Source organism: Martes martes (genome assembly GCF_963455335.1).
Source record: "Martes martes genome assembly, chromosome: 1".
NCBI lineage: Eukaryota > Metazoa > Chordata > Mammalia > Carnivora > Mustelidae > Martes > Martes martes.
Window position 1 is genome coordinate 201346888 of NC_137888.1, and position 14410 is coordinate 201361297.

Sequence of the window (14410 nt, forward strand, 5' to 3'; positions counted from 1 at the left end):
TCGTGAGGGCCAATAAAAGTGCAGCACTTGGGGTCACGTGCCTCCGTTCCCATTAGCAACCGGAGGCTTCTAAACAAGTTGCCCTCCCTCCGCATCTTCTGCGGCCCAACCACCCGCGGCGACCCGGGGCTTGGCGGGCCTCCGCCAGGCCTCTCCGGCTCCTCTGGGCTGCGACTCTCGCTGCCGCCATGGTGAGTAGCCGGCCGGGAGCCACAGCGCGCGGAGGAGATGCCGAGCGGGGCCGAGGGAGGGCGTGGCTGCGTGAGCCCGCTCATGGGCCTCCCGGCTGGTCCCCAGAGTTCAGTTAACCTCGACCGCAGCCCCTCCTGCATACGAGCAGCCTCTCTCCGTCGCGTGGCGCCGCGTCCTTCCTCGCTCCCGCCTGGGACCAGTGGCCCAGGTCACACCTCGAGGGAGCTGGAGGGAACGGCCTCCTGCAGAAGGCGCAGGGCAGGCTTCTCTGTTCCTAAAACTCCCCAAGTTTTTAAGACACACGCAGGCACACCATTTGGCGGCATCAACATTTATGTATGATAGCGAGTTGAGGAGGGAGAACGTGGTGGATCTGGCTTTCGGGTGTGAGAGCGACATTAAGAGTCCACACCGTCCACGTGACAGCCCAGGACACTTGAGTGATTCTTCTTTTGTTTTGACCTGTTCAGAAGAGGCTAGTTGTCCCTTGTGCTAAAATATATACATTCATCCTTCCAGCGGATATAGAATGTCAGCTTAAATAGCAGCCCTAGTTAGAGCAGTGCACAGTGTTCAGGAAAAGGGCTGAAACCAGGGTTGGGGCACCATTGAAATGAGCCACTGAAATACATCAGCAATGAAATGAAACTAACACTGTGGGTCAGCTGTGCTCAAAAATAAATAAAAGCTCCCAGGTGATCATAAAAATAAAGAAGTTGCTAGTGAGCTTTACAAAAGCAATTTGAGCAGCATATGGGTTTTAGGATTAGGGTTTTTAGCATGGGGATGGCAACAGTAGAAAGGGCATGGAGAAATGCAAGGGTAGCTATAGGGATTCTAAGGTTTGAGGTATTTTGATTTTTTTTAAGCATGAATAAAGTTTGTATATATAGTCTTCCCCATAGTCTGAAGGAAGAAGAAACCTGTAGAATGTCGAGAGGGGAAAATAATTGGTTAATCAAGTCCTCCAGGAGTCTGAAAGAGAACCGATTAAGGCCTGATGAAGAAGTGACCTTCAGAAGGAAGAACGCTTTTAAGTTCATCTGTTGGCACATATCTATTGCTTGGAGGCACTGTGCTTAGTACTGGGGACGGGGTTACCTCGGGGAACAGGGTGGGCAGGGTCCTGGCCTTTAGAGACGTATGTCCTAAGGAAATTGAGTCTGCAGAGCGGAGGTGTGTGGCTGCGGAAGGGCCACCGTGAGCGACTTGAGAGTTGAAGGAGATCATGCCTGATTGTTAGCCTTGGTGTTGGAGGCATCCCAACCCTGTGTGTCCACAGTGACAAGCCTGAAAAAGGCTTGGAAGTTAGATCTCAGTCTCCCGTAGGAAGGCTATGATAAATGATAGATCATTATTCCTAAAGTAAAGATCATTGCTGACTCATTTAGTCCCTGCATTAGATGTTCAATGGCATGATGTCCTTTTCTTTTCAGCATAGCTATAAAATGAAAACTTCATTTGTCATAGTTGTCAGACTCTCTGTTGGTTTAAAATAAAGACCCAGTTACTGTCTGTTTCATAACCAAATACATTTTTTAAAGCTCTATTAGCTAGGGTAAGGTTAATTGGTGTAGTAGATATTAAAAAAAAATCAAAAACAAAAACAGTGGCTTAAAGAAGGCAGAAGTGTATTTTGCTCACTTAACAGCCATCTCACTAGTTATCTGAGGTCTGTAGGTCAGTGCTGCTCCACAAAATCAGGAATGCCGGTCTCTTTCATCCTGCTATTTGCCCGACCCCTCCAGAGAAATTTGTGTGACAAAGACATGCCCACGTCCTAAGGCTCAGGCTTTGAAGATGGCCCACGTCTCTTCTGCTCACATCCGTTACTGAGCAGTAGTCACGTGGCCAGACCTGGCTGCGGGAAGAGCCGGGAAGCATCATCTAGTTGGGCGGCCATTTACGCAGGAAGAAGGGAAGAACAAAATTTGGTGGACATCTAGCAATCGCTACACCTGGATATCTTGTATATTTTCATTGTTGGCTCCTTCGTCACATCTTCAAGACTAACGATTACTTCTCTCTCTTTTAGGCAGAGTTGGGCCTAAACGAGCACCATCAAAATGAAGTTATCAATTACATGCGTTTTGCTCGTTCAAAAAGAGGCCTGAGACTCAAAACTGTAGATTCCTGCTTCCAAGACCTCAAGGAGAGCAGGTATCAGAGGACTTTAAGGAAACCCAGGGGAAACATGGATCCTTTCTGGGAGCTGTAGTGGGGATGCTGTAGCAGAGACCATACAGACCGTGGCTGGGATTACTGTGATCAGTTACTCACTGAGAGTAGCTACACCACACCTTGTGGATGTGTGAAATTCAAGAAAGTGGGTTGTGGTGGGAGGAATCTATTACTAGACATACACCCGTGATAATTATGAGATTGCAAAGTTTCAGAAGAGCCCTCAGGAAGTAGTGAAATGCATGTAGGTTAGTGATCGCCTTGCTATATTAAAGATCCCAGAACTTTAATTACCAGAGTTATTAATGAAGGGATTAGAGCCGTAAGCCATGACAGTTAGCAAGAAAACCCCTACGTAGTTCATATTGAAGAATTAGAAGGGGGTAAAACAGCAGAAAACCCTGAAAAACCATTAACTAACAGAAATTATTAGTAGATGATAACTAGTTGGGTTGAACCCGTCATGGAATATAATGAAGTCCGCAGAAAATGCATGTTTGATCTAGAGAAAAACAGGGGAATCAACGAAAGAAAAGGACTAAGTAATAAAGAGACATCCGACTACTTGGGGGTCAGACTTTGGCACAGTTAAATGTCCGATGAGGTGGAAATGCACCAGGCCTCCACGTGAGTGCTGAGTGTCACAAAGCCGTGCTGCGCACTCGGTAACAGACAGTGTCAGCTCTAGGCCATTACCGAATATAATCTGGTCGGCTGGTTTCCTAAGCCCCAGCCGATGAAAGCAGCAGGTTCACTGGCCCAGCTATGAGCCAGAAGAAGTACTTCAGTACTCAATTTATACATCGAGTACCTTAATTGTTCATAGTCATGAACTTGGGTTGCCAAAAAAAAAAAAAAAAGTTGAAGCAGATTTGGTATGTTCCATTAAAGAATATAGGAAGATCGTTAATATATTGAATAAGGGCTTTCATCAAAAATAGTTAAAGTTTTGGGGTTTTTTAGACTGGTTAAAATCAGGCTAAATGAAACGCTGAAGAATGGTAAATCAAATACTGGTCACTTGGGTATAGTATAACTCTGATAAGACTTTGTGGCCCCTGTCTTCATCATGTCCTTTTGGAAGTGAGGAAGAAAAACGGGCTGGGGGCTCCTTATTCCCTGAGCGGCTGGGAGTGGGTCAGAACCAGGGGCAGGGCAGGGTGGGGTGGGACTTGGTGGGGGTGGGCGGGGAGGGGAAAGGCCCTCTTACTGTTGAACTTCCCTTGGAAGTAGGAGCCATGTGCAGACGCTTTCTCAGGATTCAGCTGTCGGGCATGTTAACTGAGATTGGTGGAAATGATTGTGGGGCTGAGTCATCCCCCTCCCCGCAGGACCAGCGGCATACCACCTCTGAGCCTGCGTTCCCATCTGTAAAGTGAGGGGATTGAAGAACATGGCTCTGAACTTCCCTCCCAGGTTCCATAGTGTAATGGTTAGCACTCTGGACTCTGAACTTCCCTCCAAACCCAAACACTCTCTGTGCAAGAGTAGGTTTAATGCTACCGGTGATGTGATAAGTGGTCAGTGCTCAAAGGAGCTTTTTTTTTTTATTCAATTAATTAACATATTGTATTATTAGTTTCAGAGGTAGAGGTCAATGATTCATCAGTTGTATATAACCCCCAGTGGTCATTACATCATGAGCCTCCTTAATCCCCATCACCCAATTACCCCCTCCCTCCCCCCTCCTCCCTCCAGCTACCCTCAGTTTGTTTCCTGTGGTTAAGAGTCCATTATGGTTTGTCTCCCTCTCTGATTCCATCTTGTTTTATTTTTTTCCTCTCTTCCACTGATATCCTCTGTTTTATTTCTTAAATTCCCCATATGAGTGAAATCATGTGGTAATTGTCATTCTCAGAGGAGCTTTAACTAAGAGAAGTCAGTTTCTTTTTCATTGGGGCCTAAATGCTAAGAGAAGCAACATGTAATTACCACTGATTTTCTTACAGTCATTTACTCTCATGTGAGTAGTTCATACAATTATTGAAATGCTAAACAAATAATAGAAAGAAAAGAGAAACAACACCTTCCGGGTGACTTTTGAAACTACTAAATGGGCTAAGACTAATTTTAGCAGAGATTAAAGTAGAAAAAATTTTAAACTGAAAAACTAAAGAGAAACGTAAATGTTTGGGGGACTGTTTGCGAGCATGGACCTCGTATTAGCGGATATGCTCATCCACTGCGTGATCAACCTCAAAGATTACCCGAGCTGAGAAAAAATTGAACCGAGCTTGAATTATTTTTAGTATGTCTTATTAAGAAAGAAGATCGTTCCCAGAGAGATTTCCACCATAACCCTTGAACCCTTCCAATGACGTAAATGTGGGTTTCTTAATTTTGTTGTATTTCGTAAACGGTCTGGGTTGTTTCTCCTGAAGCCTGGGACTGTGGTTGTTTTTCAGGCTGGTGGAAGAGACCTTCACCGTAGACGAGGTCTCTGAGGTCCTGAGCGGGCTGCAGGCTGTGGTCTACAGTGAGGTGGAGTCTGAGCTCATCAACACAGCCCACACCAACGTCCTGCTCCTGCGGCAGCTCTTCTCCCAGGCTGAGAAGTGGTACCTCAAGCTACAGACCGATATCTCTGAACTTGAAAACAGGTACTCACGTCCATACCTGCAGTTAGAGTAGGAGGGGCCCGGGCAGGATCTCAAAAGTTAGCGAACGCCTTTGCCACTTAAGACTGGCCTGTGAGAAAGTCTGGGGGGGGGAGCAGCAGCGAAGCATCGGGTCACCGAGTGGTCTCTTAGGTGCAGGATGCTGGAATATTCCAGTTTGGTCCATGTGGTTTGGATTCCCGGCCATTACTAACTAAGTATTTTGGATATGGTAAAGTTTCCTTCGTGGTGCTCTGTCCTCCTGCCCTGTTGTAGTAGATCGGGACCAGTGATTTTATTCTTCTGGGTGTGTGGTCCAGATCTAGTCTAAATGAACTTTTTTTTTCATACTTGTTTTTATCTTCAAGAGAATTATTGGAACAAGTTGCAGAATTTGAAAAAGCAGAATTTACATCTTCCAATAAAAAGGTAATTTTGGGTCATTCTGAGTTCATTTCTGAATAGCCGGTATTTCACATCCTGAAGTTGCGCAGAGCAGTCAGGGGTGAAAGTGAAAACCATCAAGGAAGAGCCTTCAGTTCAAGAGCAAACCTCACAGGCTGCCTCGTATTTTCAGGCCAAAAAGGGAACACTTTGGAAGGAACTCTGGAAACCTGCTTCAGCCTCCTCTTGCTCACTTGTGTGTGCTCTTGCGCACGCGCGCTCTCTCTCTCTCTCTCTCTCTCTCTCTCACACACACACACACACACACACACACACACAATCCCTGCAGTCCATCCTACTCCCCGCCCTATAAACTCTTCACTTGGGTGACGCTCAGCACGGGCGTCCATCCTGGCCCTATCTCTCCCGCCGCGTGACCTTGAGCAGGTTGCCTCCGTCGCTGAGCCCTGTTTTCCCCATCTGTTAAGTGGACACAATCCTGGTAGTGACTCTTGACCTGCTTCTCTTTTTAAACATTGTCATTGTTTGCATTGACCACCTCACACGGCGTCGTGCGGGCGCCCCACAAACACTCCCTGGTGTCCGAGCGAGAGAAACGGTGCTGACAGGAGCCCATGAACAGACATGTACAACACAATTTTCCAGTGATTCACTTGGAACATACTTCTGGCTAAGAAATGTCTGGGTCGGAAGGTGTGGATTCACCTGTTTTTAATGCGTATCGCTGAATGGCCGCAGTATTTGCGGCAAGTTACTCCTCGCCCGCGGTGTAGCCACACATGACCGTTTTCCCCGACGCGGGTTGAGGCAGAAGTCTGTTTCAACCCCCATGTGTTAAAACTCCTGTCCCTAGAGGCTGGCGTCTGTATCTGCTCTGGCTTCCAGAACCTTCCGTCCTGCCTTTCTTCCCTCCTTTCCCTTCCATCTGAATTTATTTAAAAGGATATGGGGAGGACGGGTTCCCTCGCATCCCTAATCTGTTTGGGGCACTGTGGGGCAGGCACTGTCCTTGTCACTGGGGTGTAGCAGAGAACCAAACCTACAAGAACCCCCGCCCCGTGGAGCTGGCACCCCCATGGATATGTTTTTACAGTGTTTTTCGCTTAAAATGTGCAAGTGTTGAGTGATTATATGTGATTTTGGGTTGGTTTCTGTATTTTGTGTCAGCCCATCATAGAGACCATGAAGCCCAAACTCGCTCCACTTAATGAGGGCGGAAGCACAGAACTCCTGAACAAGGTAATGTCCCTGTGGCAAGAAAGCCAGACCCTCTACCTCGGCCCTCTCATGGCCTGCACAGCTGGAGGGTGGAGAAACTGAGGTAGGAGGTGGCAGATTCTGGCTGCGGTCCACTGAGGGTAATCAGTCCCCTGTAGTCGTTCTGCTTCGTGGTGCCATGGGCCAGAAGAGGGCACTCACCTTCCAGAAAGTCTGAAGCAGCTCTTAATTTCATCGTTTTGTGGTGACACGAAGGGCATGGCGTTTTGGACTGTGTTTTATTGATGGACATTTGAAGTTTATGATCTACAATAGCAAGGATGGGGTTTTGTAGTAGGAGGTTTATAAAAGTTAACTACCAATATACAAGTATTTGTCATGGCTCCTATATTCTCAACATTGTGCTAGATGTTACTAGATAAAAAGCAGTATAATTCTGAGTCTTTTGTCCTCAAAAACCTTATAGTTTCATTGAGCAGGGAGAATTAATATTCTGGAAGCAGGATTGCTACCCGTGTGCTCAGGGTGGCTGAGAAGACACAGTTCGCGTGGATATGAGCAGTAGAGGACAGACTTTGTGGGGAGGTGGTCCCTGAGCTGGGCTGAAGGCTGAAGACGGGTGAAACTGTCAGAGGGAAGAACGGGGGCGTGGCGGACAGGGCAGTGGCGTGGGCAGCTGTGAGAGGCAGAAAGAAGAGTGCTCTGACTTGGCACACGGTGCCGTGCTCTCTGACGGGGCCGATGTGTGTGTTGGAGCTCAGGGAGGCAGAGGACTGGGCTCACAGCTGACTCTCGTGATGGAGCTGCTTGGAGCAAAGGCCTGTGGCCTCAGGTCAGGCAGAAGCATCTAGGGTCTTGGGCAGAGTGTGGCACTGATAGAGACTGTGTTTTAGGATAAGTACCTGTGGCGTGCTGTGTCAGCTGGGAAAAGACCCAAGAGTGGCAGGATCAGCTGAGTGAGAGGTGGCACGGGAGGGCTGAGGACAGAGGCCTGAAGGGAGCCTGAGAGACCGGGGAAGAGGCTTAGAGCCGCAGGTGATGCACAGGTGTGGAGGTCAGTGGGCTGGGTGGGACGAGAATCGCACCAGCGACCAGAACACGCAAGTGTTTGAGCTGTTCTATAATTTCAACTTAATTTTGGGGGTGCCTGGGTGGCTCAGTCAGTTAAGTGGCTGCCTTTGGCTCAGGTCATGATCCCAGTGTCCTGGGATCGAGCCCCACATTGGGCTCCCTGCCCAGCAGGCATCCTGTTTCTCCCTCTCCAGCTCCTGCATGCTTGTATTCCCTCTCTCACTATCTCTCTCTCTCTTTCTCTCTGCCAAATAAATAAATAAATAAACAAACTTAATTTTACAATTCAATTTTGAGGTGAAACACTTTTGAGTATTAAAAATACCACAGCTAAAAAAAATTAAAAAATAAATAAATAAATAAAATAAAAATACCACAGCTACAATAATAAACCCGAATTGGGGCACCTGGGTGGCTCAGTGGGTTAAAGTCTCTGCCTTCGGCTCGGGTCATGATCCCAGGGTCCTGGGATCGAGCCCTGCTTTGGGCTCTCTGCTCCGCGGAGAGCCTGCTTTCTCCTCTCTCTCTGCCTGCTTCTCTGCCCACTTGTGATGTCTGTCAAATAAATAAATAAAATCTTTTAAAAAATAAATAAAAAATAATAATAAACCTGAATTTACTCACAAAGGAAATTTCCAGACTTCAAGAAGAGAACGAGAAATTGAAGTCAAGGCTGAAGACCATTGAAATGCAGGTAACTGAGAAGTACTTTGACAAAATTATTGGAAGCATTGCCTACAGACTGAATATTGAATGTGTGTTGTTTAAATCTGATTATAGGCAACCCACGCATTAGATGAGAAGTCAAAGCTAGAAAGAGCACTGCAGGATTTACAGCTCGACCAGGGAAATCAAAAGGTGAGAGAAGTTTTGAAGGTAGGCGTAATACTGTAATAACTTTGTGACAGTGGGTCACCGCACCAATCATGGGGGTCCCCGTGTACGGCACAGAAATCCTGTCACTGTGTTGGTCCCCTGAAAATGATAGGGCATTGCGTATCAATTATACTTTAAATTTTTTTAAAAAGGTGGAATAACTTTTAGCTTTCTTTTTCACATTTTTCAAATAGAAAAAAGTTACAAACTTAATATGAAGTGTTGAGGGGCGCCTGGGTGGCTCAGTTGGGCGTCCGACTCTTGATCTCGCTCAGGTCTTGATCTCAGGGTCTTGAGTTCGAGCCTTGCCTTGGACTGCGCAGTGGGCTCCACAAGGGCATGGAGCTACGTAAAAAGAAAAAGTCTTGGGGCGCCTGGGTGGCTCAGTGGGTTAAGCCTCTGCCTTCGGCTCAGGTCATGATCTCAGAGTTCTGGGATCGAGCCCCACATCGGACTCTCTGCTCAGTGGGGAGCCTGCTTCCTCCTCTCTCTCTCTCTGCCTACTTGTGATCTCTGTCAAATAAATAAATAAAAATCTTTAAAAAAAAAAAAAAAAAAAAAGAAAAAGTCTTAGTTACTGTTCGTTATGGCCCTTCCCTTCCACTCCCTGAGAAGGGTGCCACCGTTGCCCTGCCTCGGGACACCCCCGGCCAGGAAAGGCTGGGGTGAGGGGCGTCGCCAGGGCAGGGACGCAGCTCACGTGTTCCCCCTGGCCCCAGAGCCCCCTAGCACACAGATATGCTGAAGTTGTTTTGTTTTGGTTTTTTTTGTTTTAAGTTCCTCCCCCTTTTACCTTGACATTCCAATTACAATGGGGGAAAAGGAAGTGAACAAAGGAAGACTTTTTAGTTCATCGGATGTGTATTCGGTTTTATTATACGGAACTCATTATTAGTGAAGTCGGCCTTCGGTGAGTATGACGAAAGAGAACGAATTTACGGGGCCTGCGTCTTCACATCCCCCCACGTCTGGTGGGGCTCACGTGATGCGCTGAAACACAGGGCTGGGTCTCTAGGCCCAGTGAGGCTCGCGGGAAGTTCTCACAGACAAAGTTCTGTCTCCCGTGGCCTTCCCATTGGCACCAGATGCTGGAACAGACTTCCTGTCCCCACGCCGTGTAAGTGGCTTTGCAGGGTGGCTCTGGCTTTTCCTGTGCTTGTACTGTCCTTGCCAGTGTCTGCTAAACACTCCCCACACTTACTCGCTAGACTTCTATTGTTAACAGTTTTTTATTTTATTTTTTTAAGATTTTATTTATTTGTCAGAGAGCCAGTGAGCACAAATTGGGGGAGGAGCAGCGGGTGAGGGAGAAGCAGACTCCTCACTGAGCAGGGAGCCTGAGTGGGGCTCGATCCCAGGACCCTGAGATCATGACCTGAGCCGAAGGCAGACGCTTAACCGACGGAGCCAGCCAGGCATCCCTCTTGTTACACTTTTTTATGGAAAAATTCGAACACACAGAACAGTAGAGGGACTAGGACAATACACCCCCAGTACTTGTCACTCAGCTTTACTGATCACCGGGCTTGGCCAGTCTGGTTCCCCATTTACCTCTACTTCTCCCCTCCCACCATGTTTTTTTGAAGCAGATCTCAGACGTTACATCATTTCGTCTGTAGGTATTTTTAAAATAGGAAGATAAAAAAAAATAAAAATAAAAATAAAATAGGAAGATAATTCTTAGATGACTAAAAAAAAAAGGAAAATAAATATGATTTTCAGTGCTATTTAAAGGACCGTAAATTTATAAAACACAGAGCTACATACTTCAGAATGGCTTTCTAATTTCTCAAAAGTAAAACTGTTGCAAACATTTTTAGATGATGAATTTGTTTTTAAAGCCATTTTGGACTTTGTTCCAATTTTACTTTTCAGACTTTAGCAAAAGCAAAATGTGTACATGCTTTCACTAGCTGTGATGAAGTAAAATCTTTTTAAAAGACCAGATTTCAAAAATGAGTGAGGAATTTTGTTGGTAATACTGCTTCTCCTTCACATTTAGCAATTACAGACCATTTTCCTGTTTAGTAATGCAACTTTTTTCTATTACAAATTTATCCAGTCAAAGACAAGATCCAGCCGACAGAGTGTACAAACATGCCTGTCACATTAATACAAAAAAACACCCTTAAGATCTTATAAATTTAGCAAGTCATATAATCAGTAAGCATTGATTAGGTTCTCATATTTTAATGTAAATAGTGACTAAGACATAGATTTATTAAATTTTTGATATAAACTCTGTAAGTTTATTATTTTTCCATCTGTGTCATTCAAAATTCTTCACCAGGATTTTTTTTTTTTTAACCTGACTTTTCAAAAACGAAACGTGTTTGCCATCCCTACCTGGGGACACACAACCTTGTTAGACTTAGGATCGCACCTCTCTCCTATTCCTCTTTGGAATTCCAGCAATTTGTAAATGATATTTTACATGTCTGGAGTTGAGTGACCACTGAGTGTCCGCCAGGTTCACGGGGGCCGAGGGTGAGCTGGGCACACCGGCGACCCTCTAGGAGCAGGAGCTTACCCAGGCCGGTGGGGCGCCGGGGGGCTGGGGGCCGACGCGCACACACACAACATTCCTATCACAGCGCCAAATCACTGTTGTACAGCAGTCACCAACTGGGATGTCAACATGAAATTATGTCAGTGCGTATATCTTTCATAGGATTTTATAAAAGCCCAAGACTTGAATGACTTGGAGAACACAGTAGCTGCTTTGAAGAGTGAGTTTCAGAAGACACTTAACAACAAGACAGAAAACCAGAAGTCCCTGGAGGAGAATCTGGCGACCGCCAAGCACGACCTACTCAGGGTTCAGGAGCAGCTGAGCATGGCTGAAAAGGTCAGGTTTGTCTGCATGTGTCTACCTAGCTGAGGAACAAGGGTCACCAAGGGACACACACCAGAGGCCACCGTATTGGCCGTATTGGCCAATATGTGTTCGAGATTTATCATTTCTGGGCATTGAGATCCTTCTGTGTTTGGCACTAAGATACCTATGATAATAGAAGATCGCCACTCCTTCCTATGGAATGGTCAGAGACTCAGCCACGGATAGCTTATGTGAGCTGCCCCGCACCCCCATGTTGCCCAGCCCCCTACAGCCCAGCACAGGGATGGCTGACTTCTCTTGAAAGGATTCTACCCCTTGTTTTTAATTTCTATGAAATACGTAAAGAACCATGTTCTTCAATTTAGGGATGAGACTCTTAAGCATACGGGAGCTAAAATGTAACTGAACAGAAAATCCTCCTCCTAGAATACTGATACTGTGTTGGGATTGTGGGGAAAGATCATGCATATTTCACCTGAGAATTAGTTTACTGTTTCAAACAGATTTCTCATTGTCCTTAGTTACATGCTGACAATGTTGCTGTTTTCTTGGGAGGAATGTATTTTTAAAATTTGCAGTCTTAATTTTATGTAAGTATATTCGAAAAAGAAATTCAAAAATAACATAAAAGTATTAGTAAAATTAGAGCAAAAGTATACCTGTTTATGAGATGTGTTATTTCTCTCTGTCACCGTTTCGTAGTAACGGACCGACATTTTTCACTGTGCAGGAATTAGAGAAGAAATTCCAACAAACAGCAGCTTACCGAAACATGAAAGAGATTCTCACCAAGAAGAATGACCAAATCAAAGACCTGAGGCGAAGACTGGCCAAGTAAGCCTTGCAGATCCCATGCGGCTCTTGGTTTTGTCTCACCGCCGGATCGCTGTGTGTTTGTCACTAAGTCTGTTTGTGTCCAGAGAGGCCAGGCCGGGGGTGCTTGGTGTCCTCTAGTCTAGAAGCCTGCGGAGGAGGTTTGGCCAGGCCGTCTGCACTGCCCTTGAGGGCTTCAGTATAGGTTCCAAGGGACTTTAGACACACACACACACACGCAACCCCTGGGCTACCCTTGGCAATGCATTCCTTTAAGCAGGACAGCAGAAAGGAAACCCAGCAAGCTTCCAGGGCATCCTTGGGCATTTCTCCTTGGGAATGTCCTCAGGAGCCTAAGGCCTGGTCATCCTGTGCCCGCCCTCAGTGACAGTTCAGGTGCTAGAGAATGCGGTCCCTGCAAGTGGGTGCCCTTGCCAGGCTGGCTTAGAGCCCCACGCACCGCGGAGCACCGGGTCCCTAGCCACGAGCTGCCCTGGGACGGGGAGGGACATGTGCCGTTGCCGGAGCTCAGCGCCCAGAGCGGGGACTCTGCGGTCGCGCACCTGCCACACAGTCACGGCTCAATCCCAGCCCTCCCGGCCCACGTGTGCTCCGCTCCTCGGGCTCATGTCTGTCCTCCACAGTTTGCTCTGGAAACTCCACGGCCCTCTTACCTTAATCAGGGCTCCAAGGGGGACAGAGCGAGGAAGTAAATCCCAGATGCACTTCGTCTGTAGAGAAGGGGGGTCTGTTAACCTTGCCCTCGCATCACCCCATCAGCACTTTGTGACCGTCCGACGACTCAGATCATTATGGAGTCTCTGCTGTCCTCAGCTGTCATGGGTCTAAATGCCAGCTCCAGAGACTCGGAGTCCGAAGGTGGCCTCGCACTTCCCTGGTCCTTCGTCCCCCCGCTGGGGGAGCCCCGCACGGTGCCGTGGCGGTCTCTGCCTTCCCCCTGTAGTGATTCTAAGTGAAAAACGCACTGTGACTAGGGTCGTCGCTGGAGAGCTGGCGGGTCAACTCACTGGGGAACGATGACAGCAGCAAAGAGTATCATGTCGTTATTTAGGGTCTTAACAGAATTTTCATCTCTTTGCAGGTATGAACCTGAAGATTAAAACCCAAAGAAGATTTCTCCTGGAAGCCGCCAGCACGTGAAAGCACAAGCCGTTTCGACCCTCAGGCATGTATTTTGAAGCAGTTTGTTATATTCCCTCTCTTTATTTTTCTAATATATAGACTTTGCTTCTAATATTTAGAACGAGACTTCCCGTTCCAGTTCCCTAATTGAGAAGAGGGGAACCTACTGACCGACTCTGGCCGGTCCTCCCAGAGCCCTCTGAGCGCTCCTGAGTCTTCGTTCCGATGCAGTGAGAATTCTTTACTAGTCAAGAAGAGACGGTTAGAGTAGGAAGAAGAGTCTTAGCTGTTTGCATTAGTATGAAAAGCACCCATTTCAATAAATGTTAGAGCAGCGTTGTCTATTCTTGTATGTTCCCCAGAGCAAAAATACAGTTATTAAAGGGAGTTACTACAAATAAACCTAATTTTTCAAAATCAAGTTCATTTTCTCTATTTCATTTTATACGAATGCACTGAAAATGTGCCTACTAACTTTTATAGGCAGCATTTTTATCAATTATAAGGAAAATTAATAGCAAACATAGGATCTGATTAACTTCAGTCTCTCTAGCTAAACGCTGTAATTATCAGAGGACGTGCAGACTTTTTTTTTTTTAAGATTATTTATTTGACAGACAGAGATCACAAGTAGGCAGAGAGGCAGGCAGAGAGAGAGGGTGAAGCAGTCTCCCTGCTTCAGAGAGCAGAGAGAGAGGGTGAAGCAGTCTCCCTGCTTCAGAGAGCAGAGAGAGAGGGTGAAGCAGTCTCCCTGCTTCAGAGAGCCCGATGCTGGGCTTGATCTCAGGACCCTGGGATCATGACCTGAGCCGAAAGCAGAGGCTTTAACACACTGGGCCACCCAGGCACCTCCCCCCACATGCAGACATTTTTTGCAACCCCACCTAGTCATGAATCTGGATCGCTGAAGTCAGGTCCATCCATTTCTACAGTTGAGAAAGTCTCTAGACTCAGAATAAATATAATCTTTATACCTCAGTCGTCTAGAGTATTCTCTTAAATCATACCTGTAAAAAATGACTTACGTTCCACATAAAACCAGTCAGCAGACCTAAGATTCAGCTTCTGATCATTG

At 46.6% G+C, this 14410-nt stretch overlaps 1 protein-coding gene across 3 annotated transcripts; it reads left to right on the plus strand.

Moving 5' to 3' along the window:
* The first annotated feature begins 42 nt into the window (after positions 1-42).
* Positions 43-13754, plus strand: LZTFL1 (leucine zipper transcription factor like 1). Of its 3 annotated transcripts, none has more exons than XR_013968174.1 (11): positions 43-191; positions 2228-2352; positions 4779-4973; positions 5339-5399; positions 6543-6614; positions 8293-8358; positions 8445-8522; positions 11212-11388; positions 12110-12213; positions 13295-13378; positions 13435-13748. XR_013968174.1 is itself a non-coding variant. In XM_080826534.1 (10 exons), the coding sequence occupies exons 1-10, from the start codon at positions 189-191 to the stop codon at positions 13311-13313; spliced, it is 900 nt and encodes a 299-aa protein (XP_080682660.1). In that variant the 5' UTR covers positions 43-188; the 3' UTR covers positions 13314-13754. The 3 variants fall into 3 exon arrangements, 1 of the variants encoding a protein (XP_080682660.1); XR_013968175.1 differs by having other exon boundaries at positions 13455-13748; XM_080826534.1 differs by having other exon boundaries at positions 13295-13754.
* The last annotated feature ends 656 nt before the right edge of the window (positions 13755-14410 follow it).